This window comes from Nerophis ophidion, linkage group LG12 (genome assembly GCF_033978795.1).
Source record: "Nerophis ophidion isolate RoL-2023_Sa linkage group LG12, RoL_Noph_v1.0, whole genome shotgun sequence".
Lineage (NCBI taxonomy): Eukaryota > Metazoa > Chordata > Actinopteri > Syngnathiformes > Syngnathidae > Nerophis > Nerophis ophidion.
The window spans coordinates 14,497,310-14,523,735 of record NC_084622.1 but is presented as its reverse complement, the minus strand read 5'-3'; the positions used below and the strand labels follow the sequence as shown (position 1 = coordinate 14,523,735).

General features: G+C 40.3%; 4 protein-coding genes across 5 annotated transcripts in view; 3 read left to right on the top strand and 1 right to left on the bottom strand.

The window, feature by feature from the left end:
- Nucleotides 1-1,205, top strand: part of LOC133562996 (transcriptional enhancer factor TEF-3-like) — a 108,918-nt gene extending 107,713 nt beyond the window's left edge. For both annotated transcript variants that reach the window (XM_061916867.1, XM_061916866.1), the window contains exon 11: nucleotides 589-1,205. In XM_061916867.1, coding sequence (XP_061772851.1) covers nucleotides 589-702 — 114 coding nt within the window. In that variant the 3' untranslated portion in view covers nucleotides 703-1,205. The remainder of the gene's footprint in view (nucleotides 1-588) is intronic.
- On the top strand, nucleotides 981-10,498 carry LOC133563743 (MANSC domain-containing protein 4-like). Its single transcript, XM_061918040.1, has 4 exons — nucleotides 981-1,046; nucleotides 3,230-3,449; nucleotides 3,548-3,676; nucleotides 8,813-10,498. Exons 1-4 carry the CDS (start codon nucleotides 981-983, stop codon nucleotides 9,310-9,312), a joined length of 915 nt encoding a protein of 304 aa, XP_061774024.1. The 3' UTR covers nucleotides 9,313-10,498.
- mrps35 (mitochondrial ribosomal protein S35) lies at nucleotides 9,296-26,348 on the bottom strand. Its single transcript, XM_061916865.1, has 8 exons — nucleotides 25,987-26,348; nucleotides 19,694-19,746; nucleotides 19,449-19,616; nucleotides 15,260-15,320; nucleotides 14,971-15,110; nucleotides 13,317-13,426; nucleotides 13,165-13,234; nucleotides 9,296-9,616 (listed from the first exon to the last, which is right to left on the bottom strand). The coding sequence occupies exons 1-8, from the start codon at nucleotides 26,126-26,128 to the stop codon at nucleotides 9,353-9,355; spliced, it is 1,008 nt and encodes a 335-aa protein (XP_061772849.1). The 5' UTR covers nucleotides 26,129-26,348; the 3' UTR covers nucleotides 9,296-9,352.
- The window catches only part of kcnq1.2 (potassium voltage-gated channel, KQT-like subfamily, member 1.2), a 508,250-nt gene continuing 506,162 nt past the window's right edge, over nucleotides 24,339-26,426 (top strand). The window contains exon 1 of the mRNA XM_061916861.1: nucleotides 24,339-24,390. The gene's annotated coding sequence lies outside the window, so the exon portion shown is untranslated. The remainder of the gene's footprint in view (nucleotides 24,391-26,426) is intronic.

Sequence of the window (26,426 nt, the reverse complement as noted above, 5' to 3'; positions counted from 1 at the left end):
TTACATCACACTCAAATTTATAAGCGAATGCCTTTGGTAAGCACCGGAGTGAGAAGAGGTTTTAAATTAATTAGCGCCCTGGCGGCAATTCAAGGAAATACGGTACTACATGCAATGCCAACCAGACTCCTGCTCCGATTGCTGTGAATGAACCAGCTCTGGACCCAGAACTCCTGGAGCCCCTACTACAGGACACAGTCCAAGTCCACAAAACTCATGTGGACTGGTTTGCACTAAACTCCCATGGCCCGTCCAGTACCTTAGCAAGGGTATAAATCTGCTCCTGTGTTCCACGACCAGGACGAAAACCACATTGTTCGTCTCTGCAACACCCTGGAACAGACTTTCCCCGGGAGACTATAATTGGAACAAACCCTCTGGTCCAGAGGTACTGCCCCAGTCTTCCAGGGTAGCCACGACAGTCCAGGACTTCCAGAGCCTCCAGGTGCTCGGGGCCAATCCGGCCCTCTCCTGGGGTCTTGCCACTGGGCACTTTTTTGATGAGCTCGGCAACCAATTACGGTTGTGAAAGTAAAACTTTGACCCTCAAGGACCACCGTAGTTGACACAGAGCCGTTTGTGCTGCAGGTGGTGAGCAACAGGGACACCCTGGAGACGCTGCTGTGCGTGGCCTACGTCTTCGAGGTGTCCACCAGCGAGCACGGCGCCCAGCACCACATCTACCGGCTGGTCAAGGACTGAGGCTGTCACCGTAGCGACGACCTCCGTGAAGCCCCTCCCTCCCCTCCATCATAAGGGCTCGCCATCATTCCGTGAGCTTGGGGCTGGAAGGTGGCGACCTCGGGACGTCCCCGACGAGGACCGCAGAGACCGCGAGCAGGCCTGGCCGTTGGAAAGAAGAACCGTGATGCACTTATGTCACAGGAGCCCTGCATGAGTGTTTTTGGATTCTACTTGTGCTTGTTTGGAGTTGTCATGCATGTGAAGGCTGACTCAGGGCGCCCCCTGCTGACTGACAGATGACCAACACCTGCATTCTTCAAGTGGACTTGTCTCTTTTTCGCTTTTTGTCCTACGGCTTGAAAGTGACTCCAACAAAACGGCACATAATATTAATGATGATAATAATAATAATAATAATGATAATAATATTGCTACCTTGAAGCACAGTTTTTGCTGATTGCATCATGTCATTGGCCCTGAAGTGTCAGATACAAAATATAGATGTTTCTTACGAAAACTTACTCCTGGTGCTTTTTTTAATGTCAACACCATCATGGATATGAATATATATTTTTATTCATTTAACTTACATGTGTTTTTATTTGGTTTTAAATGTGTTGATTGTATTTGTAAATGAGATGTTCTTATTTAAACGGGGATAGCAGGTCCATTCTATGTGTCATACTTGATCATTTCGCGATATTGCCGTATTTTTGCTGAAAGGATTGTAGCTGAGATAGGCGCCAGCGCCCCCCGTGACCCCGAAAGGGAATAAGCAGTAGAAAATGGATGGATGGATGGATATAGTAGAGAACATCGACGATAAAGTTCGCAACTTTTGGTCGCTAATAAAAAAGCCTTGCCTGTACCGGAAGTAGCAGACGATGTGCGCGTGACGTCACGGGTTGTGGAGCTCCTCACATCTGAACATTGTTTACAATCATGGCCACCAGCAGCGAGAGCGATTCGGACCGAGAAAGCGACGACTTCCCCATTAATTTGAGCGAGGATGAAAGATTTGTGGATGAGGAAAGTGAGAGTGAAGGACTAAAAAAAAGAGACTATACAGTGGGAGCGATTCAGATGTTATTAGAAAAATTTACTAGGATAATTCTGGAAAATCCCTTATCTGCTTATTGTGTTACTAGTGTTTTAGTGAGATTATATGGTCGTACCTGTACAACCTGAAGGTCGGCCCCGCACCTTTCTTCCGCACCAGTCGACGGGTGTTGGCGATGCCCATCTCTGCCCTTCGCAAGGGACCCTCTTCGAAACACGATCTTTTGAAATTATCTCTGCCTAATACACTGTACTTTGTGTGTGTGGTCCAATCCAACCGTGTTCACTTGACCGCTCTGTTCCATAGTAAAGCTTGACTGTCATCTTTCGGGTATGTAAACAATGAAACACCGGCTGTGTTTGTGTTGTTAAAGGCGGCCGCAATACACCGCTTCCCACCTACATCTTTCTTCTTTGATGACTCCATTATTCATTGAACAAATTGCAAAGGATTCAGCAACACAGATGTCCAGAATACTGTGGAATTTTGCTACGAAAACAGACGATTTAATAGCTGGGAACGATGCTGGAAAAAAAACTGTCCTCTACAATGCGTGACGTCACGCGCACGCGTCATCATACAGGATACTTTGCGCAAAATTTAAAATTGCAATTTAGTAAACTAAAAAGGCCGTATTGGCATGTGTTGCAATGTTAATATTTCATCATTGATATATAAACTATCAGACTGCGTGGTCGGTAGTAGTGGGTTTAAGTAGGCCTTTAACTTGCCACACTATTTTTTTTTTGTAAATATTTACATTAATTTATTTATCATATTGTAGTGTTTTTAAAAAAATGTGTATTATAATTTATTCATAGTATTTAATTTGTTAAATATTTTCAGTAGATCCTTTTATTTTGTTCTACAAAAAATATAATTTATTAGTCATAGTATTGATTTTTTTTTAAATATATATTTTATCTATATTATATTTTTAATGATAGTATTTTTTACTTTTCATTACAATTTATAAAATTAAAGTAGCAATGATTGTCACACACACACACACACTAGGTGTGACGAAATTAGTCTCTGCATTTGACCCATCACCCTTGCTCACCCCCTGGGAGGTGAGGGGAGCAGTGAGCAGCAGCAGTGGCTGCGCCCGGGATTCATTTTTGGTGATTTAACCCTCAATTCCAAGCCTTGCTGCTGAGTGCCAAACAGGGAGGTAATGGTTCCCATTTTTATAGTCTTTGGTATGACTCACACAACCAGTTTATTACTAATCATATGAATATGTATATTTATAGTTTTGAATTCTTTAATACACATGTATATAATACATATTTCTTGTACAACTAAGATTCGAAGTATTTGATGTTTAAATCCCTAGTTGATCAAATGAAGGTGCTTTAACGCCGGTGCCTGTCAGTGTCCCACCTGGAGGAGGACTGCCAATAAACCCGCCCCCTTGGCTCACCACAGTTATTTAAGAAAGGCTGAGAGTTTAGATTTGCTCTCCACTCGCCCGCCGTGAAGATGTCCCGGGGTCTGCTGGCCCTGCTCCTCGCTGCATTGATGTGCCGCACAGAGTCTCGCTGCTCGCCCACTTCTTATTACAAAAACTGCTGGATCCGACATTTCCCGGGCGTCCTTCTGGACACGGGCGAGTCTGAGAGGAGAGGAGCGCGTCTTGTCCGCAGCTACCGGGAGGAGAGCGCGCTCGGGTGCAGTCGGAGCTGCTGCCTGACTACAAATGGTGAGTCCACTCTTTTACACCAGCCGTACATTTTCTACCGCTTGTCCCTTTTCTGGGGTCGCAAAACTTTTTTTTCCATTGACTGTCTCCTTTCCAAGTGTCCTGCAACGTGGCCATCTTTGACTACGCCGCCACATGGGACAACTGTCTGCACCTTCACTGCCCGACCTTGGACAGCTGCATCGTCACACAGCGACACAAGGTGGTCCTCTACAAGCTGACTCATGGTGAGGTCCATACGCCCGCGAGCTCTAATAACCGCAGCTACTCGGGGATGAGACTGTAATGCGGCTGTAGGCAACCCCCTAAAGCAGGGGTCACCAACCTTTTTGAAACCAAGAGCTACTTCTTGGGTACTGATTAATGCGAAGGGCTACCAGTTTGATACACACTTAAATAAATTGCCAGAAATAGCCAATTTGCTCAATTTCCATCCATCCATCCATTTTCTACCGCTTATTCCCTTTTGGGGTCGCGGGGGGCGCTGGTGCCTATCTCAGCTACAATCGGGCCTTTAATAAATAAATCTATATATATATATATATATGTATGTATATATTAGTATGTATGTATGTATGTATATGTATGTATGTATATATATGTATGTATGTATGTATATGTATGTATGTATATATATATATGTATGTATGTATATGTATGTATGTATATATATATGTATGTATGTATATATATATGTATATATATATATATGTATGTATATATATGTATATATGTATATATATATATGTATGTATATATATGTATATATGTATATATATATATATATATATATGTATAAAAAATGGGTATTTATGTCTGTCATTCCATCGCACATTTTTTTTCCTTTCACGGAAGGTTTTTTGTAGAGAATAAATGATGAAATTGAACGCTTTAAAAGAGGAGAATACAGGAAAAAAATGAAAATCTAATTTTGAAACATAGTTTATCTTCAATTTCGAATCTTTAAAATTCAAAATTCAACCGAAAAAAAGAAGAGGAAAAACTAGCTAATTTGAATATTTTTGAAAAAATAAAAAAAGATAATTTATGGAACATCATTAGTAATTTTTCCTGATTAAGATTACTTTCAGAATTTTGATGACATGTTTTAAATAGGTTAAAATCCAATCTGCATTTTGTTAGAATAAACAACAAATTGGACCGAGCTATATTTCTAACAAAGACAAATCATTATTTCTTCTAGATTTTCCAGAACAAAAATTAAAAAAGAAATTCAAGATTTTGCAATCCATCCATTCATCCATTTTCTACCGCTTATTCCCTTTTTTGGGCTCGTGGGGGGCGCTGGCGCCTATCTCGGCTACAATCGGACCTTTAATAAATACATCTATACATATATATATATATATATATATATATATATATATATATATATATATATATATATATATATATATATGAAGGTTTTTTGTAGGGAATAAATGATGAAAAAAACACTTTAAAAGAGGAGAAAACAGGAAAAAAAACAAAATCTAATTTTGAAACACAGTTTATCTTCAATTTCGACTCTTAAAATTCAACCGAAAAAAAGAAGAGGAAAAACAAGCCAATTTGAAAATTTTTGAAAAAAAAAAAAAAAAAAAAATTATGGAACATCATTAGTAATTTTTCCTGATTAAGATTAATTTTAGAATTTTGATGACATGTTTTAAATAGGTTAGAATCCAATCTGCACTTTGTTAGAATATATAACAAATTGGACCAAGCTATATTTCTAACAAAGACAAATCATTATTTCTTCTAGATTTTCCAGAGCAAAAATTTAAAAAGAAATTCAATAGACTTTGCAATCCATCCATCCATCCATTTCCTACCGCTTATTCCCTTTTTTGGGCTCGTGGGGGGGCGCTGGCGCCTATCTCAGCTACAATATGGCGGAAGGCGGGGTACACCCTGGACAAGTCGCCACCTCATCGCAGGGCCAACACAGATAGACAGACAACATTCACACTCACATTCACACACTAGGGACCATTTAGTGTTGCCAAAAATGTTCTGGATTTGCCAGAATATTTTTTTTTATTTTAATCATAATAAGTTAGAAGAAATATTTCACAATTATTCTTCGTTGAAAAAACAGAAGCTAAAATGAAGAATTGAATTAAAATGTATTTATTATTCTTATCCAAAAAGTTCTATTTTCTAGATTTTCCAGAACAAAATTTTTTTAAATAAATTCAAAAGACTTTGAAATAAGAGTTAAATTTGATTCTACAGATTTTTTAGATTTGCCAGAATATATATTGTTTTAATTTTAATCATAATAAGTTTGAAGAAATACTTCACAAATATTCTTTGTCAGAAAAACAGAAACTTAAAGGAAGAATTAAATTAAAATGTATTTATCATTCTTTACAATGAAAAAAAAATTACTTGAACATTGATTCAAATTATCAGGAAAGAAGAGGAAGGAATTTAAAAGGTAAAAAGGTATACGTGTTTAAAAATCCTAAAATAATTTTTAAGGTTGTATTTTTTCTCTAAGATTCCATCCATCCATTTTCTACCGCTTTTTCCTTTAGGGGTAGCGGGGGGCGTTGGTGCCTATCTCAGCTACAATCGGGCGGAAGGTGGGATACACCCTGGACAAGTCGCCACCTCATCGCAGGGCCAACACAGATAGACAGACAACATTCACAATCATTCACACACAAGGGACCATTTAGTGTTGCCAATCAACCTATCCCCAGGTGCATGTCTTTGGAAGTGGGAGGAAGCCGGAGTACCCGGAGGGAACCCACGCATTCACAGGGAGAGCATGCAAACTCCACACAGAAAGATCCCGAGCCCGGGATTGAACCCTGACTACTCAGGACCTTCGTATCGTGAGGCAGATGCACTAACCCCTCTCCCCACCGTGAAGCCCTTGGGAAATTGTGTTAGATGTAAATATAAACGGAATACAATGATTTGCAAATCATTTTCAACCCATATTCAGTTGAATATGCTACAAAGACAACATATTTGATGTTCAAAATCATAATTAACTTAGAATTCCATGGCTGCAACACGTGCCAAGGTAGTTGGGAAAGGGCATGTTCACCACTGTGTTACATCACATTTTCTTTTAACAACACTCAATAAACGTTTGGGAACTGAGGAAACTAATTGTTGAAGCTTTGAAAGTGGAATTCTTTCCCATTCTTGTTTTATGTAGAGCTTCAGTCGTTCAACAATCCGGGGTCTCCGCTGTCATATTTTACGCTTCATAATGCGCCACACATTTTTGATGGGAGACAGGTCTGGACTGCAGGCAGGCCAGGAAAGTACCCGCACTCTTTTTTTTACGAAGCCACGCTGTTGTAACACTTGTCTTGCTGAAATAAGCAGGGGCGTCCATGATAACGTTGCTTGGATAACAACATATGTTGCTCCAAAACCTGTATGGACCTTTCAGCATTAATGGTGCCTTCACAGATGTGTAAGTTACCCATGCCTTGGGCACTAATGCACCCCCATACCATCACAGATGCTGGCTTTTGAACTTTGCGCCTAGAACAATCTGAATGGTTATTTTCCTCTTGTTTCTGGAGGACACCGCGTCTTCTGTTTCCAAATATGAATTGAAATGTGGCCTCATCAGACCACAGAACACTTTTCCACTTTGCATTAGTCCGTCTTAGATGAGCTCGAGCCCAACAAAGCTGGCGGCGTTTCTGGGTGTTGTTGATAAATGGGTTTTGCTTTGCATAGTAGAGTTTTAACTTGCACTTACAGATGTAGCAACCAACTGTAGTTACTGACAGTGGTTTTATGAAGTGGTCCAGAGCCCATGTGGTGATATCCTTTACACACTGATGTCTGTTTTTGATGCAGTGCCGCCTGAGGGACCAAAGGTCCGTAATATCGTCGCTTATGTGCAGTGATTTCTCCAGATTCTCTGAACCTTTTGATGATTTTACGGACCATAGATGGTAAAATCCCTAAATTCCTTGCAATAGCTCGTTGAGAAATGTTCTAAAACTGTTTGACAATTTGCTTACAAAGTGGTGACCCTCACCCCATCCTTGTTTGTGAATTACTTAGCATTTCATGGAAGCTGCTTTTATACCCAATCATGGCACCCACCTGTTCCCAATTAGCCTGCACACCTGTGGGATGTTCCAAATAAGTGTTTGATGAGCATTCCTCAACTTTATCAGTATTTATTGCCACCTTTCCCAACTTCTTTGTCACGTGTTGCTGGCATCAAATTCTAAAGTTAATGATTATTTGCAAAAAAAAAAAATGTTTGTCATGCTTTAAAATGTTTATACAATGATTATTGCAAATCATTGTATTCCGTTTATATTTACATCTAACACAATTTCCCAACTCATGTGGAAACGGGGTTTGTCGTTTTGTTTCTCCTGATTAGTGTTACTTAGCAACACTCCTCACCTGCGAGTCGCTAGCAGGGACCTGAATTGTGTGTGTGTCAAGCTGGCACCCAGCGAGACAAAGATTGTGAACGACTGAAAAGAGGGCTCACTGCGTTCAGTTATTTCTAATGTTAAACAAAGGTGACGCACGGAGTTTGAAGTTAGAGACGAAGAAACGCGAGGCTCGACAATTGTGATCGGCAAACATGGCTGTCACTCATACTTGCCAACCTTGAGACCTCCGATTTCGGGAGGTGGGGGGCGTAGTTGGGGTGGGGAGAGGGGCGTGGTTAAGAGTCAAGTATTCTATATATACATATCTATAAAAGAAATACTTGAATTTCAGTGTTCATTTATTTACACATAAACACACACATAACACTCATCTACTCATTGTTGAGTTAAAGGGTTGAATTGTCCATCCTTGTTCTATTCTCTGTCACTATTTTTCTAACCATACGCATGTACAGTAGATGGCAGTATTGTCCTGTTTAAGAGTGTCACAACATTGCTGTTTACGGCAGACGAAAACGTGACTGCTGTTGTTGTGTGTTGTTACCGCGCTGGGAGGACGTTATTAAAAACTCCCTAACAATAAACCCACATAAGAAACCAAGAACTCGCCCTCGATCATTCTACAGTTATAACATCATTGGGCAGACACGCTGTTTATATTGTGGGAAAGCGGACGTGAAAACAGGCTGTCCTCACTCAGCTCCGCATGGACCTGGAAGGGGCGTGGCCTGCAGCTCCGCCTGAATTTTGGGAGAAAATTTGTCCCGGGAGGTTTTTTGGGAGAGGCGCTGAATTTCGGGAGTCTCCCGGGAAATCCGGGAGGGTTGGCAAGTATGCTGTCACTCAAATGAGAAAGAAACACTAATCGTTAATCAGACTAATGAATTAATGTTAACCTGGTAGAAATGTAGTAAGTTTGAACTTTATGAAGGTATAACGTACAGTTTGTTCTGCACGTGATGCAAGGTGTGGATCCCGACTTGTTGGTGTTTGAGAAGCATCTCACCTCCAGCGTGGGCGTGCTGCCGCATCACTTCAGTCGCATCAATGCGTCCGAGGCTTTGCCCGCCTCCGACAAGCGGCAGTTCTTCCATCCGCCGCCCCCTGCCACCGTCAAACCACCTGTGAAGACACCTCCGGCGGAAACATCAACCACCTTCATGGCTTCCCCCAGCGTTACCGTGACAACAGCGCCGCCTGCTTCCCTCTCCACCGACCGTGCCCCCACCTCCACGTCCACGGCCCAGACGTCCGTCAAAGAGCGAGGGAGCCCGACTCCAACTGCCGAGGACATGAAGTCTTCGGGTTTAGGGGAGGAGTGGCAGAGCCTGCTGGTGGCGCTGTTGAGCTGTGGGACTATGTTGCTGCTGCTGCTGCTGCTTTCATGCTGCTGCAGGCGAGGGGGGAGGGGCTACCAAGGGTCCATGCGTCTGATGAAGTACAACGTGGTCAAAGAGAACTCTTGAACTTTTATTTTGGTATTTTATCTACGTAAGTCCTTGTAAGTCACAGCTTGAGTACTTTCATGACGGCCTCTTTGTACTGCAGCATGGCGCTCTCACTGTCGCCTTGGTTCTTCAGTCTGGTGACCGAGTCCTTGTACTCCTGCACTTCACTCCTGCCTAGAAGCTGCTCTCGCCTTTCGTCCTCTGCCGTCACCGCCTTGATGCGTAGCACCGTGTCCATCAGGTTCTTCTGGGACGGGCTGTCTTCCCAGTAATACTCCTCCATGTCCGCCACTGTCTTCTCCGCCTCCCAGCCTTCCGTTTTCTGAAGAAAGCAACCATTAGTCCGTTGCTGGAAGCACGACTCCACTTCTCGGACCTTTACGGGTATAAAATCACATGCAACAACCCGTCTTTGTGGTCTAGCGTTACAAAAACATCACAGAAGACTGTGCCTGCCATTGTTGGTCTAAAGGTCAGCACCTGCCTGTCCTCTACTTCCTGTGGTGGGGAAAACAGGAAGCACGGCAGACCAAGTCCACTTTTCTTAGAGCAACACCTGATAGCAGCGGGACACCAAACACCGTGCTCGTAGCTTTAAAGTGCGAGGGGAAGTTCAAGACTACACACCAAGTCATTCCTTATTGGCCGCTGGCACTTTGGGAAAATAGAAGGATGAATAAAAAAAGAGCAAAAGTGAGAAAATGTTGATGCTAATTACTAACACAAAGCGAACAATTAGGGCCTGATTTACTGATATCCAAATACCGTGTGGTAAATGGCGTGTGCAAGCTATAAAAGGGCGTGTGATTTACTAAGACTGGTGGTGCAGACTGCTTATTTAAATGAGGACTTGGCGTGTACTGTGGGGAACATCACTACTTATTTACTGCACATGCAGCGTTATGCTATCATTTCAAACAAGCAGGCGTGATCTACTACTTTTTATGGGCATATTACAAACCCCGTTTCCATATGAGTTGGGAAATTGTGTTAGATGTAAATATAAACGGAATACAATGATTTGTGAATCCTTTTCAACCCATATTCAGTTGAATATGCTACAAAGACAACATATTTGATGTTCAAATAATAATTCACTTAGAATTTCATGGCTGCAACACGTGCCAAAGTAGTTGGGAAAGGGCATGTTCACCACTGTGTTACATCACCTTTTGTTTTAACAACACTCAATAAATGTTTGGGAACTGAGGAAACTAATTGTTGAAGCTTTGAAAGTGGAATTCTTTCCTATTCTTGTTTTATGTACAGCTTCAGTCGTTAAACAGTTCGGGGTCTCCGCTGTCGTATTTTACGCTTCATAATGTGCCACACATTTTCCACGGGAGACAGGTCTGGACTGCAGGCGGGCCAGGAAAGTACCCGCACTCTTTTTTCTTTTTTTTTACGAAGCCACGCTGTTGTAACACTTGTCTTGGCATTGTCTAGCTGAAATAAGCAGGGGCGTCCATGATAACGCTGCTTGAATGGCAACACATGTTGCTCCAAAACCTGTATGGACCTAGGGGGGGCATGGCGTAGTGGGTAGAGCGGCCGTGCCCGAAACCTGAGGGTTGCAGGTTCGCTTCCCACCTATTGACATCCAAATCGCTGCCGTTGTGTCCTTGGGCAGGACACTTCACCTTTGATGAATGAATGATTGGTGGTGGTCGGAGGGGCCGTAGGCGCAAACTGGCAGCCACGCTTCGGTCAGTCTACCCCAGGGCAGCTGTGGCTACAGATGTAGCTTACCACCACCAGGTGTGAATAAAATGATGGGTTCCCACTTCTCTGTGAGCGCTTTGAGTATCTAACAATAGAAAAGCGCGATATAAATCTAATCCATTATTATTATTATTATTAGCATTAATGGTGAGATTTGCAAATAATCATTAACTTTAGAATTTGATGCCAGCAACACGTGACAAAGAAGTTGGGAAAGGTGGCAATAAATACTGATAAAGTTGGGGAATGCTCATCAAACACTTATTTGGAACATCCCACAGGTGTGCAGGCTAATTGTGAACAGGTGGGTGCCATGATTGGGTATAAAAGCAGCTTCCATGAAATGATAAGTAATTCCCAAACAAGGATGGGGCGAAGGTCACCACTTTGTAAGCAAAATGTCGAACAGTTTTAGAACAACATTTCTCAACGAGCTATTGCAAGGAATTTAGGGATTTTACCATCTACGGTCCGTAGAATCATCAAAAGGTTCAGAGAATCTGGAGAAATCACTGCACGTAAGCGGTGATATTACGGACTTTTGATTCCTCAGGCGGTACTGCATAAAAAACCCGACATCAGTGTGTAAAGGATATCACCACATGGGCTCAGGAACACTTCATAAAACCAATGTCAGTAACTCCAGTTGGTCACTACATCTGTAAGTGCAAGTTAAAACTCTACTCTGCAAAGCCCATTCATCAACAACACTCAGAAACGCCGCCGGCTTTGCTGGGCCAAAGCTCACCTAAGATGGACTGATGCAAAGTGGAAAAGTGTTCTGTGGTCTGACGAGTCCACATTTCAAATTATATTTGGAAACTGTGGACGTGGTGTCCTCCGGAACAGAAAGGAAAATAACCATCCGGATTGTTATAGGCTCAAAGTTCAAAAGCCAGCATCTGTGATGGTATGGGGGGGTATTAGAGCCCAAGGCATGGGTAACTTACACACCTGTGAAGGCACCATTAATGCTGAAAGGTCCATACAGGTTTTGGAGCAACATATGTTGTCATCCAAGCAACGTTATCATGGATGCCCCTGCTTATTTCAGCAAGACAATGCAAAGCTTTTGTGTTACAACAGCATTGCTTTGTAGTAAAAGAGTGTGGGTACTTTCCTGGCCCGCCTGCAGTCCAGACCTATCTCCCATGGAAAATGTGTGGCGCATTATGAAGCGTAAAATACGACAGCGGAGACCCCGGACTGTTGAACGACTGAAGCTCTACATAAAACAAGAATGGGAAAGAATTCCACTTTCAAAGCTTCAACAATTAGTTTCCTCAGTTCCCAAACGTTTATTGAGTGTTGTTAAAAGAAAAAGTGATGTAACACAGTGGTGAACATGCCCTTTCCCATCTACTTTGGCACGTGTTACAGCCATGAAATTCTAAGTTTATTATTATTATTTGCAAAAAAAAAAAAAAATAGTTTATGTATTTGAACATCAAATATGTTGTCTTTGTAGTGCATTCAATTGAATATGGGTTGAAAAGGATTTGCAAATCATTGTATTCCGTTTATATTTACATGTAACACAATTTCCCAACTCATATGGAAACAGGGTTCGTACATATCCAATCCCAAACACTATAAATGTTGATTAGCACTGAAACCTACCTCCTGGTTTTTATTTATTTTATTAGTTGTAAAATTTTGTCAAGAAAGATTGGTTTTAAAATAATACAAAATATACATATGTTTTAAGTGTAATTACTTTGAATAAAAAATGTAAAACATTGCTATGTAAATACTAAAAATAAAAAACAATAAAAATAACAAAATATTTTTTTTAAAAGTCAATGAAATTGTAAATTAAATCGATAAAATACTAAATTACAATTAAACTGTAATAAATGGACTCGATACGTCAAATCTCCTCAGCAGAGGTAACTATAACACAAGCCTTTGCCATTACAGTTGTCATTAGTAAAATGTACTTTTATAAACAACTGTTAGGCAAGAAATGTAGTAGATTGATTAATTATAATTATATAAAACATCTAAGAATGGTCATTTTGTAAAAACAATTACCGGTAACTAGCTGATAACATAAAAAATATGTTGAACTTGTGTAATATTGGCTAATCATGACGACCAAAACGTAGTAAAATGAATTTGCTGCTACATCAACCTGTTTGCACTCACCCAAGACTCGTGGTAAAGTACGGTGAGCAGGTACATGGCGTAGTCATAATTCTGCTGTCTCAGTGGGCAGCTATTGGACAGAAAGATGTACCTTTCTTTAAGTTGAAGTACAGTTTATCGGGCTAAAAAAGACTTCCAACAGGAGTGTTCACCTGTCGGTTGTGATGGTGAGGATGTCTGTTTCTTTGCTGTATCTCTCTCCTACCAGTTTGAGCATCTTCTTCCTAGCATGATCATCCAGGTTGAGGGCGGACAGCTTTACCTGAGACAGAAAAAAAACCCCATCACAGTTTGATGTTGGATTGTGTAATTTTTAGTAGTCAAACAAATGTTCCACAAATGGCTTAAAGCAAGTTGCAATGGCTCCCCCTGGTGGTGGAACAGGTCCTAACGGTCAGGCCTTCAGACTGCAGATTGTGCATGATGTGCTGCACCGCTCTTATTTAACTCCTAAACTTGATGCTGCTGTGACCCAAACATAACCTTTCAAGCCACTGCTGCCACATATTAGACATCAGCAACATTTTGCAGGGAAGCTAAAGGCTTGTAATGAGTCAAAAAAGTGAAAAATCTGCCTCTTTTGTGCACTGCTGCTATGGTGAGATCAAAACTTCCATTGTGTATTTTTTTTAATTAACAATTAATATTTTAGGGCCTATTTGTTTAGTCTGTTCAACTATTTTTCTGCCTAATCCAGTGGGATTAATGTCCCAGTAATTCCTACCTTGCTGATATAATCTAACGGGGGAAAGTGTCGCTGGAACAGATGGTCAGTGATTAAAAAGGTAAAAAAAAAAAAGGCCCAATTTAATCTGGAAATGACAGTTTATAGTGAAAGGTACTGATATATTCTGATTTAAGTGTTAATGAGGTGCTGAAATAAAAAATAGAACATAAATAAAAGAGCTTATTTAAAAAAAAAAAATGCAATTTTACTTATTTATCAGCATTTAAAAATTTAGAGTGAAAAGCAAATTTTATTTTCACCCGCATACAAAACATTCTAACTTAGATTGTTTCCCTGGTTTTGAGACTCTCCCGAAGGACAGTGCTGCAAAGACACAACAAACTCCCTTCTTGTCTCTCATTGACACACACCTGTTGTTGTTGACTTTGGACTAGCGACTGCACAACACATCAAGGCGGTGGAACAGAGTCACACTACGGGCTTACACACACATCCACAAAAATATACGCCACACATACCCCCCCCAACCCAACGCCCTCGACGCAAATCCCATAGGTAGGCCTGAGAGCTGCGGCCTACCATCATGACCCCGAACTCCCCTCCCTCTGTTGCTGGATATCTCGAGATGTATGTTGTAATATGTATATGTGCTTTGCTATGGAGGTTTTTTTTCCCCACTCCAGACTGGGCCCCCTTAGGAACCCAGTGTAGATTGTATTTTTTTACTCATCCTTCCCCAGCTTTGACCTTTTTCCCATCTTTTACGGGGCGCCTTGTGGCAACTCATCAGCGTTCTTGTTCTGTAACCCTGTACACTGTTTGTTTGTCTAATCTTGAACGGGTTTGTGCTGAAAACAGAGTTTTGTTGTACTTGTGCAATGACAATAAAGATCTATCTCTCTATCTATCTATCTATCAAAATATAATGATGATCTTTAACTAGCAGGTTTGCTTGGCTAGAGGACAATAAGTCATCTCCAGATAATTCCACATCAACTGGTGATTAATTCTTATCCACAAATCTGTAATCCCACTCTGTGCATTTTTCTTTGCGTCAGAGGTCAGCAGGAGTGGAAGCCAGCATTGAGGTCACCATAAAAATAAAAATAAAAACTCACTCGAAGATGAAGGACACGGGCGGAGGGGTTTCGCAGCGAGAGTCCGGCAGAGACGTAGTCGCTGGTCTCCACCTTGACAGGAAAGTGTTGGTCACATTTGGCATCCGTGTCCAAGGATGACGGCCATTCGTTGCAGAACGCTAAACAACACATTGGGACAGATTTTGTTTTACATTTCTTAGTATTAAAACAATAAAAGGTTGAAGATAAGTAAAATATATATTCATTACATATTGCAAAGAAACACTTAGTTGTATCCCTAAAAAGTGAGTACAAGGAAAGGACTTACGTTTGAGGGCTTGACAATGTTTCCTGATGGCTGCAGGTGTCAAGTGTAGAAAGTTTGGAACCTAAAAAAAAACATTTAAAAGGAGAGATAACACACATTTCACATGCTTTACCTGCATAATTTCTTAACAATTACTCAACATGGATCGAGTTCAATTGTAATATTGTGTCAATATAAAGCTGACTGTGTAACAACACTGCTCTGTTCCAGACTGGCAAGTAAACATGCAATCTTCCTTTTTTAAGGTTTTACTAAAAAAAAAATTCACACAAAGAGAATATAGCACGTACATTTACCAATACACTAATACTAAAAATGTTGTTAGATTTTTGGTCTAGGATCTGTTCTGATTTCAAGTCCCGATCAGATCCTTTTGCAGAAGTGAAAATGTTTAATAGCAAGTAACTAAAGTAAACTCAATAATACACTTTTATAAAGTTTATCACGCTATCACCAAATGACTATCGCCCCATAGATCTTCTGTGCCAGTGCATTGAGAAAGTTAAACACTGGATGTGCCAACATTTCCTACAACTAAATGAAGATAAAACTGAGATAATTGTTTTTGGTGCTAAAAAAGGAAAGGTTTAAAGTCATCCAACACCTTCAATCACTGTCCCTGAAAACCTCAAATAAAGCCAGAAATCTTGGGGTTATTTTAGATTCTGATTTACATTTCGACAGTCACATCAAATCAGTAACAAAATCGGCCTACTATCACCTCAAAAATGTAACGAGACTTAGAGGGCTCATGTCAGCTCAAGACTTAGAAAAACTTGTACATGCCTTTATTACCAGTAGACTAGACCAGGGTTTTTCAACCTTTTTTGAGCCGAGGCACATTTTTTGCGTTGAAAAACTACAGAGGCACACCACCAGCAGAAATCATTAAATCATTAAAAAACAAAACTCAGTTGACAGTAAAAAATTGTTGTTGCAATTTTTGGATATGACTTTAAAGCATAACCAACTATGTATCACTATAGCTCTTGTCTCAAAGTAGGTGTACTGTCACCACCTGTCACATCACACCCTGACTTATTTGGACTTTTTTGCTGTTTTCCTGTTGTCTTGCGCTCCTATTTTGCTGGCTTTTTCTCTTTTTTTGGTATTTTCCTGTAGCAGTTTCATGTCTTCCTTTGACCGATATTTCCCGCATCTACTTTGTTTTAGCAATAAAGAATATTTATAGTGTTTATATCCTTCTTTGTGGGGACATTGTTGATAGTCATGTCATGTTCGGATGTACATTGTGGAGGCCATTTTTGCTCCGCAGTAAGTCTTTGCTGTTGTCCAGCATTCAGTTTTTTTTACTTTGTAGCCAGTTCTTTTTTTGTTTCGTTCTGCATAGCCTTCCCTAAGCTTCAATGCCTTTTCTTAGGAGCACTCGCCTTTTGTATATTTTTGGTTTAAGCTATAGACACGTTTTTACCTGCACACTGCCTCCCGCTGTTTCCAACATCTACAAAGCAATTAGCTACCTGCTGCAACCTACTGATATGAAAGAGTATTACATGGTTACTCTGCCGAGCTCTAGACCGCACCGACACTCAACATCAACACATCATTTGCAGACTAGAATAACTGGTTTGCAAAAAATCTCCCATGGCACACCTGACTGTATCTCACGGCACACTAGTTGAAAAACACTGGGCTAGACTATTGTAATGGTCTCCTTGCAGGTGTTCCCCAAAAAACTGTCAGGCAGCTACAGATTGTTCAGAACGCTGCTGCTAAAGTTCTAACAAAGACCAAAAAATATGAGCACATTACACCAATTCTTAAATACTTACATTGGCTCCTTGTACATCAGATAATTGATCTCAAAATCCTCCTGCTAACATATAAATCACTAAATGGTCCAGGGCCGAAGTATATCACTGATATGCTCCCACTATATAAGCCCTCTAGATCACTAAGATCTTCTGAGACCAATCCATTAGCGATTCCCAAAGTGAACTCAAATCAAGGGAGAGCACCATTCAGTCACTACGCAACAAATAGCTGGAATAAACTTCTTTAAGATGTCAGACATTCCCCAACTCTGACTACTTTTAAAACTACACTGAAAACTTTTATGTTCACCTTAGCTTTCAGCTAAATCTTTTAATCTTTTAACGTCCGCATTGATTTTATTTTTATTGTCTGCATTTTTAATTTTGCTTTTATTTTCTTTCATTTCACTTTGTTGTCTGTGAAGCACTTTGAGTTTGCTTTGTGTATGAAAAGTGATTTACAAATAAAGTTGCCTTGCCTTGCAAGAGTTGCCTTATATTATTACATTTAGAAAGTGCAAGTATAGTTGTAAATCACTTTGTGTGGTATTGAATGCTACATTCAATTTATTTTGAACAAAATAAAGTGGCTATTGCACAATAACTAAACAAAAGCAAAACTATTGGCTCTCATTCAAATGATTTGGGTTTTGCCCTTAAAGCCTTCCTGCATCCACAGACTTACCACCGCAGCTCATAAACAACACCCCAAAACTATTTTGTAAAAAGAGAAAATATTGATACATACTGATTAGGGCTGCAAATCTTTGGGTGTCCCACGATTCGATTCAATATTGATTCTTGGGGTCGTGATCCGATTGTAAATCGATTTTTTTGGATTCAACGCAATTCTCGATTCAAAAACGATATTTTTCCGATTCAAAACGATTCTGTATTCATTCAATACATAGGATTTCAGCAGGATCTACCCCAGTCTGCTGACATGCTAGCAGAGTAGTAGATTTAAAAAAAAGAATAAGCGGTAGAAAATGGATGGATGGATGGAAAAAAGCTTGCGTAATTGTAAAGGACAATGTTTTATCAACGGTTTGCAATAATGTAAATTTGTTTTAACTATTAAACGTACCAAAAATCTGACTTATTTTATCTTTGTGAAAACATTGGACACAGTGTGTTGTCAAGCTTATGAGATGCGATGCAAGTGTAAGCCACTGTGACACTATTGTTCTTTTAATTTTTATAAATGTCTAATGATAATGTCAATGAGGGATTTTTAATCACCGCTATGCTGAAATTATAACTAACATTGATACTGTTGTTGATAATATTCATTTTTACTTCACTACTTTTGGTTTGTTCTGTGTCGTGTTTGTGTCTCCTCTCAATTGCTCTGTTTATTGCAGTTCTGAGTGTTGCTGGGTCAGCTTTGGTTTTGGAATTGAATTGCATTGTTATAGTATTGCTGTCCTTTTTTGCTGCTTCAACACACCTGAATCAACACTGTCCGTAACACACACACACACACATACACCGCAAAATGAGCTAACGTTACGCTAAAAGCTAACTAGCCTTCACCTAAAGCCAGGACTGCGAGTGAGCTGAGCTGCAGTTTGTTTCTAGAAGGTCAACGGGCTCATAGTGATGTTTAGAAAGTAGTTGACTTGGAAGTGTTTAATATCATTTGGGAAGAGTCCGTTGCTCCCCTGCTAAAGACCTATTTGCTCGACGCTGAAGCGTTGACTAGATGCGCTCTGAATACGCACTTCTGATTGGCTTGTTATCGCTACTGTTGTAACCAATCAGATGGTTGTGTGGGAGGGACAATGCAGGGTGCTGTGCAGGAGACAGAGGCAGAACGGAGCAGAGCAGCTTGTTAAGACTTTAGAATAGACGGCTACTTCATATGTTCGTGTGGAACTCGTTCGGTACTCCTCCGCACCGAACCGGAACCCCTGTACCGAAACGGTTCAATACAAATACACGTACCGTTACACCCCTAGGTGCCAGTCCATGTAGAGCTTTAAAACCATACAGCAAAATTATAAAATAAATTCTAAAATGAACAGGGAGCCAGTGCAAAGTCTCAAGGATTGGGGTTATATGCTGGCATTTCCAGGCCCCTGTTAAAAGTCCTGCCGCCACGTTCTGGACTAACTGCAACCGGGAGAGAGCTTTTAGGCTAATGCCAGCATAAAGTGCATTGCAGCAGTCCAGACGACTTGAAATAATAGCATGCACGGCTTGTTCAAAAAGATTAAAAGATACAGTTTTACTTTTGCTAAAAGACGAAGATAAAAACACGATTTTAAAACGCCATTGACTTGTCAAGTTTAAAATCACAGTCTATGGTGACGCCAAAGCTGGTGACTTTGGGACGCACATTTTTTTGCAACGGTCCAAGTCAAGACACTGAGACAATTAAGTGATGATTAATGACTAGAACAATGTCTGACCTTGATCAGCTCCAGATTGCCTTTCTTTCCCAGGGGAGCCCCTCTTTTCACTGGGTAACCCATCCTCACCGGTAGGGGGACAGCATTCGCTCTGAAGGGGGCGGCTGCTGGATAGATATTGGTCCAGTCCTGATCCACTGACATCTTCTCTGTTCTGGGTGGTCCTTCCTGGCAGGCCCACACACATCAACGATGCCAGTGTCTTACTTCATAATACAACCAGACATGTTCATGGAAGTACTTACAGGTCTTCTGTATTTTCTCAATATTTTTTGGTTACCGCCTCTCTCGGGAAGCTCTAAGAAAAGAACATCATTGTAACACATGCTGTAACAGCATATAGATAATGCTTTAAAAAGATTGCAGATTGTGATTACAGCAGTGCACTATGATATAACTCAAAGTTAATGAATGTGAAGCAATATGTGAAAATAAGTCGATACAGCTAGATATATCTTCTGGTGTACCCCAGGGATCAATACTGGGACCAAGATTGTTTAATCTTTATACAAATGACATTTGTAAAGTAACAAAAGAATCTCAGTAAAACTAAAATAATGTTCCTTGGTAACAGTAGAAGAAAGCATCATACACTAATACAAATAGATATTGGATGATAAAATGAACTGCAAATCTCATATACAACACAAGGCGGCAAGAAACATTTCAATAATGAACAAAGCAAAATATGTCCTGGGCCAAAAATGACTTCATATCGTCTACTGGTGTTACATATCTGAGTTATTGTGTAGAAATATGGGAAATAACTGCAAATGTGTGCTTTATTCACTAACTGTGTTACAAAAAAGATCAGTTAGACTGATACATAATGTTGGATATAGAGAACATACAAACACTTTATTTATTGAGTCAAAGATATTGAAGTTTGATGATTTGGTAAAATGATGTACAAAGCAAACTATAACCTGCTAGTCAAGAATGTACAACAATTCTTCTCAACTAAAGAGGAGAAATATAACCTTGGAGGAAGATCTAATTCAAAGCATTTGTATGCTCGTACAACACTTAAAACCTTTAGTATATCAGTATGTGGAATTAAACTATGGAATGGATGAAGTAAAGAAGTTCAACATTGAACAGATATGATCCACTTTAAGTGGCTGTTCAAAAGAATGGTGCTTATAAAGTACACAGTAGAATTATGAGAAATACCTTCAACCCTATTGAAAATGGGATATTCTTCATCTCAGTATGTTTATTATGACTGACTTCATGATCCATTACAAAAACGGCTGTATTAATCATCCAATGATGTCACTGCTACAAAAAGAAGTCAGTAAACGAATGTATGTATTTGTAAACGCTCTGAAGTGGGATTAAATAAGCTTTGCTTCTTTCTACTCCTTTTTGGACAGGATGTAAAGAGAAATGATATGAAAGTGTGTGATGTATTATGCTGTAAGTGTGTTCATGATGGAAATATAATAAGAAAAAGTGTGATGTATTATGCTGTAAGTGTGTTTATGTTCCAAATCAACTAAAGAAAGAAAGGGAAGAAAGATAGTTAATGACATAGACATGTTCTAAGGGTACGCAGCATGGAGCGCTACTGCCTATTGGCGCTGAGGAGACGTGCGGCCGCCATCTTGGAGTGGTGATCCGTGCCACTCAGTGCAATTCATTTGGCAGGAGCAATGAACTGTCGGCGCATTTCATTCATCTTACCTCTCTGAATACCACTCACTTTCACACGCTTTCTTCTCATACGTGTCGCTATGATAAAGGACACATGTTTTATTATTCATCGTTTGCTTAACAATAGAATATTCTTTAAATGCTATAAGTAAGGGTGTAACGGTACGTGTATTTGTATTGAACCGTTTCGGTACGTGGGTTTCGGTTCGGTGCGGAGGTGTACCGAACGAGTTTCCACACGAACATATGAAGTAGCTGCCTAAGCTAAAGTCTTAACAAGCTGCTCTGCTTTCTGCCTCTGTCTCGTACACAGCACCCAGCATTGTCCCACCCACACAACCATCTGATTGGTCACAACCATAGCGGTAACAGCCAATCAGCAGTACGTATTCAGAGCGGTAACAACCAATCAGCAGTGGGTATTCAGAGCGCATGGTCGAGCAGAAAGGTGTTTAGCAGGTGAGCATAAGGCTGCATACTCTCCCCAAATGATAATAAACAATTCCCAGTCAACTACTACAAACATCACTATGAGCCCGTTGACGTTCTAGAAACAAACTGCAGCTCAGCTCATTCGCAGTCCTGGCTTGAGGAGAAGGCTAATTAGCTTTTAGCGTAACATTAGCTCATTTTGCGGTGTGTCTGGGGCTGTGGGTGTGTTACGGACAGTGTTGATTGAGCTGTGTTGAAGCAGCAAAAAAGGACATGTTAAAGGAAGAGTCATAGTTGATATAATAATGTAAGTGCGTCATTAAGCCTACATGAACTCCATGGTATTCAGGGATGAATACTCTCTCCTATTGCTATTGTACTATTTTTTCAGCTATAGTTACATTAATCATTAGTAATGTAGCAGCCTGGTTTTGAATGGCAGGGTCCCTGCTATCACATGTTGATACAAATATAACATTTACATAATAAAAATCCACTACAGGCTTCCCAAATGCTGTAATAAATTAAGCATGATGAGTTGACTTGAAACTGTTTAATGTTGCACTTCTTATATGTAGAAGAAAAGTTTGGTCATTTTATTTAATCTAAGCAACAATTTGAGGCAGTTTAATGTGGATTAACGTGGGCAGAATTATTATAGTGTTCCCAATGTTAAAAGAATAAAGCAATTGTTTACAAAATGGGGAAATAAATAACCCAAAAATTTATATTTAGTTGTTTTCTTCCTGTACCGAAAACGAACCGAACGGTGATCTCTAAACCGAGGTACGTACCGAACCGAAATTTTTGTGTACCGTTACACCCCTAGCTATAAGTGACCAGATCAAAACTGGGAATATAATCCAAGAGAAGGGGGTAAAAAACGGTCAGCTATTTTTGAATTGAAGAAACAATATGATTAGGTTACGTATGTATACATGCTACATAAACAATATATGAATACATTAGATATCTGTACATCTTATGGACTGTATCTCTGTTGCTAAGCAGCAGAGAGTTTATTCTGTCTTGACACTTTGTATTGATATTTTGTATTACATTCTTCCCTTAAATTATCATGTTTACAGTGATTGTTTTGTATGTATTTTTTTATGCATGTCGCTTTGGATAAAAGCGTTTGACAAATACTTCAACATAAACACATACAAACATCTGGAAGTCTTTATATCAGCTAAAACCACCAATCTGTTTCACTGGATTCAGAATAAGAGCAAATTCTGTTTTAGCCAACAATGTTAGTATTTGAATATTTTTACTTGAAGACTTATTCCTGGTTACAATTATACTTTTAAGAAAGTATTGTCTTATACTTTGCTTAAATTGAGAATGCATCATAATCAGTGGTGGCTGGTGATTTTTTTTTTTAGGTTACTGTCCAGTTGTTAGGCTCCTGAGGGTAAAGTTGTTCCAACACAGGAATTGATTAATCCAGCCACTCGTTGCACCAAACACCACGTCTTTTGTGTCACTCGCGGTGGCATACAACTCCTTGGCCTTAATGCGGATCATTTTGCGGGACACACGTGATGTATCCACTGACACAAATTAGCATCAAGCTCGTCGCTCACTTTCTTCCTACCTCCACCAGATACGCGAGCCCGTTTTCCATCGATTGCCGACTGAGATAGTAGTCCTCCCTTTTTTTGTTTCCATTGTCGTACACGTTTTGGGTCAACATTAAACTGCCTGGCCGCTGCCAAAGCAGAATTCTGCTCAGCATACTTCACAACCACTAGCTTGAACTTTAAATCAAACTTACTGTTCTTCTTCCCTCTTAAAGTATTCCCGTCCATCAGTTGTGGTGTACCGGTATCCTGTTCATTCCACTTACTGCTACTGTTGCTTGCCATGTTGAAACTTTTCCTCGTGGGTTTGTTGTTGTCGTTGAGTGTGTGTTACGCTATATGCGGTGACCCATTGCAATATGTTGATTACCTAAAATCCTTGCGTCACGTAAGCCGTCACGGCACAGATTTCGATAAGCCTTTGATTGTCATGTAACTCTCTGTACTCCACGCGTCTGCTGTTACCGTAATTACCAGAATTACTGCACCTTTGCTTTTCATTTTAGCTTATAAATTGGGCTTAATGAAATCAATATGATTTTAACCTAAATTATGCAAATAACAGCCCATGGGCGGCTATTTGGACATAATCGGTTATTAGGAAGAGGCGGTTAATTCACAAAATGGGGTCAGATATTATGACATGGCCGGTTATTTGCCCAAGGGCGTTTATTTGGTAATATACAATATGCACACTGAAAGCATGATGCCACACCACTTTTGCTAGCAGCTATGATTTCAATACTATTGAAGATTGTTGCTCCTTCTCAACTCTGTGCTAATATTCTTTTCACAAAATACAAAAAATAGTATGTTAATGTTAAATCTTACTTGTGAAAAGTAATCCCCCGATTCCTATTTTCAACAGTCCGCTCATTTGAGCAGGAAAACGCTGAACACCATCTTTGTTTTCTACCATTCAGCTGTCAGTTTAGCATCTTTGTTTTCTACCTGTCAACTGTCAGTTTAGCACATGGGTGTCAGGCTTCCCTCTGACAGTTTGACTATGTTTTATTTTTTTCCTCTGCATTTGTCTTTGTTTCCTCTGTGTGTAATGTTTCCTGTCAGCGCTCTTATTTTGTTGGTTTCATTTCTTTCTCCCTGAGTGCTGTGTTCCTTCTCAGCTGCGGCTGATTGGCACCTGGCCACACCTGGTGTCAATCAGTCTGCTCCTATTTAGACCCGTCTTTCCATCCAGTCACTGCTGGATTATTGTATTGCATGTCGCTTCTGTATTGTGGCTTCTGACGTGTGGCTGCAGCGTAACGGTAAGCTATATTTGGTTGCTTTGTGTAGCGTACTGTTTTTTGTTCCCTGCTTCCAGTTTTTGTTTGTTCATAGCCTAGTTTGTTATCCGCCCACATGCATGCTTTTTGTTTGTACCCTTTGTTTGGTTTTGTTCTAGTATTTTATATTAAAACCATGTTTCCTTAATCAATGCCTGCCTCCGTCTCTGCATTTTGGGGTTCGTCAACAAATCTTGACAAGGGGTGTCAAACTCATTTTAGATCGGGGGCCACATGGAGAAAAATCTACTCCCAAGTGGGCCGGACTGCTAACATCACAGCACGATAACTTAAAAATAAAGACAATTTTAGATTGTTTTCTTTGTTTAAAAATAGAACAAGCACATTCTGAAAATGTGCAAAGCATGTTTTTTTTTTTACACTTACATTTTGCGTTTAATAGTATTCTATCTTTATTTGTCATTATTTATACTTTTTGAATAAATTCTGTGATAATGTTAAACAGTCAACTCATTGGTGTTAATTCTCAATCCATCAAAATAAAATATCAAATTCAAATTACGGGATGCTATTTATATAGTTTGCTCAATTTCCTCGACTGGTGCACTCACATGTGATTTATTTATTTACATATGTAGCATCTATAAAAGGGAGAAAGAATTGCTATTGCGACATCTAGTGGACACATTTAGGACAGCTGTTTCTTTCAATTGCAAAATTTTGGCTAATTTTTATACTTTGATTGATTGAAACTTTTGTTAGTAGATTGCACAGTAGAGTACATCCATCCATCCATTTACTACGCTTATTCCCTTTTGGGGTCGCGGGGGCGCTGGCGCCTCTCAGCTACAATCGGGCGGAAGGCAGCGTACACCCTGGACAAGTCGCCCCCTCATTCCAGGGCCAACACAGACAACATTCACACTCGTATTCACACACTGGGGCCAATTTAGTGTTGCCAATCAACCTATCCCCAGGTGCATGTTTTTGGAGGTGGGAGGAAGCCGGAGTAACCGGAGGGAACCCACGCGTTCACTGGGAGAACATGCAAACTCCACATAGAAAGATCCCGAGCCTGGGATTGAACCCAGGACTGCAGGACCTTAGTATTGTGAGGCAGACTCACTAACCCCTCTGCCATCGTGAAGCCAGTATGACTGACCACTAAATGGTAACACCCGAATAAGTTTTTCAACTTGTTTAAGTCGGGGTCCATTTTAATAAATTCTTGGTATATTTAGCCCACTCATCTCGCGGGCCGGATAAAACCTGTTCGCCGGCTTTAACATTGACACCCCTGGTTTAGCATCTTTGTTTTCTACCTGTCAACTGTCAGTTTAGGCTGCTCGCCGGCTCATCACCACTCTAAGATGGCGGCCCAATTTCTCGCGTCACAGCAGCCAATGCTGCGTCTACTTATAACATGTCTATGGTTATAACACCCAAACCAGCAAAGTATCTTTGATACTACACACTTATATAATTTGAAAATTTTATATATATATATAATGAAGACGCAAAAGAGGTGACCTCGTTAGCACAACAGCAGCTAGCCACGTTAGCTTAGCTTAGCGTGATGCTTCCGTTAAAGTATTCGGCCATGCGTATCATACTCACTTGTATTTGCAGGGTGGTTTACATGTGAGTATGTGACATATGTCACCCTGCGTGCCAAACCTTGCAGTCCGAGGCCGGCGATGTTTATGTTTATGTTCATTCTGCCAAAGGACAGAAGAGTCCTGCTGGATTTGGACGCCATCTTGTTAGTACGGAAGCCGACGAAAGACAAAATAATCGGCGGTTGGCAACAAACTCATCGGTGTGAATTTGGTACCCCTACTGGCTAGCACATAGTTACCACATAGTCGTATTATACGTGAAGGAGCAGGCTAACACTTTATAATATTTATACAAAGTATTCAAAAATGTTTTGGATTTGTCAGCTGTGAGCACACGAACTCCACAGCTGCTGCCTTCTGGCTCTTAAGCGGGGCGTTCGCTTACCGTCGTAAAATGTAATCTAGTGAAATGCTAACTAAATGATTAGATAACTGAAG

Excerpts from the sequence above, each read along its gene's own strand:
- LOC133563743 (XM_061918040.1), top strand. The coding sequence starts at position 981 with ATGACCAACACCTGCATTCTTCAAGTGGACTTGTCTCTTTTTCGCTTT. Across the intron at positions 3,450-3,547 it reads CTGCTGCCTGACTACAAATG|TGTCCTGCAACGTGGCCATC; the intron begins GTGAGTCCACTC and ends CTCCTTTCCAAG. Across the intron at positions 3,677-8,812 it reads CCTCTACAAGCTGACTCATG|GTGTGGATCCCGACTTGTTG; the intron begins GTGAGGTCCATA and ends ACGTGATGCAAG.
- mrps35 (XM_061916865.1), bottom strand. The coding sequence starts at position 26,128 with ATGGCGTCCAAATCCAGCAGGACTCTTCTGTCCTTTGGCAGAATGAAC. Across the intron at positions 15,111-15,259 it reads ACATTGTCAAGCCCTCAAAC|CGTTCTGCAACGAATGGCCG; the intron begins GTAAGTCCTTTC and ends TGTGTTGTTTAG. Across the intron at positions 13,235-13,316 it reads CTCACCATCACAACCGACAG|CTGCCCACTGAGACAGCAGA; the intron begins GTGAACACTCCT and ends TCTGTCCAATAG.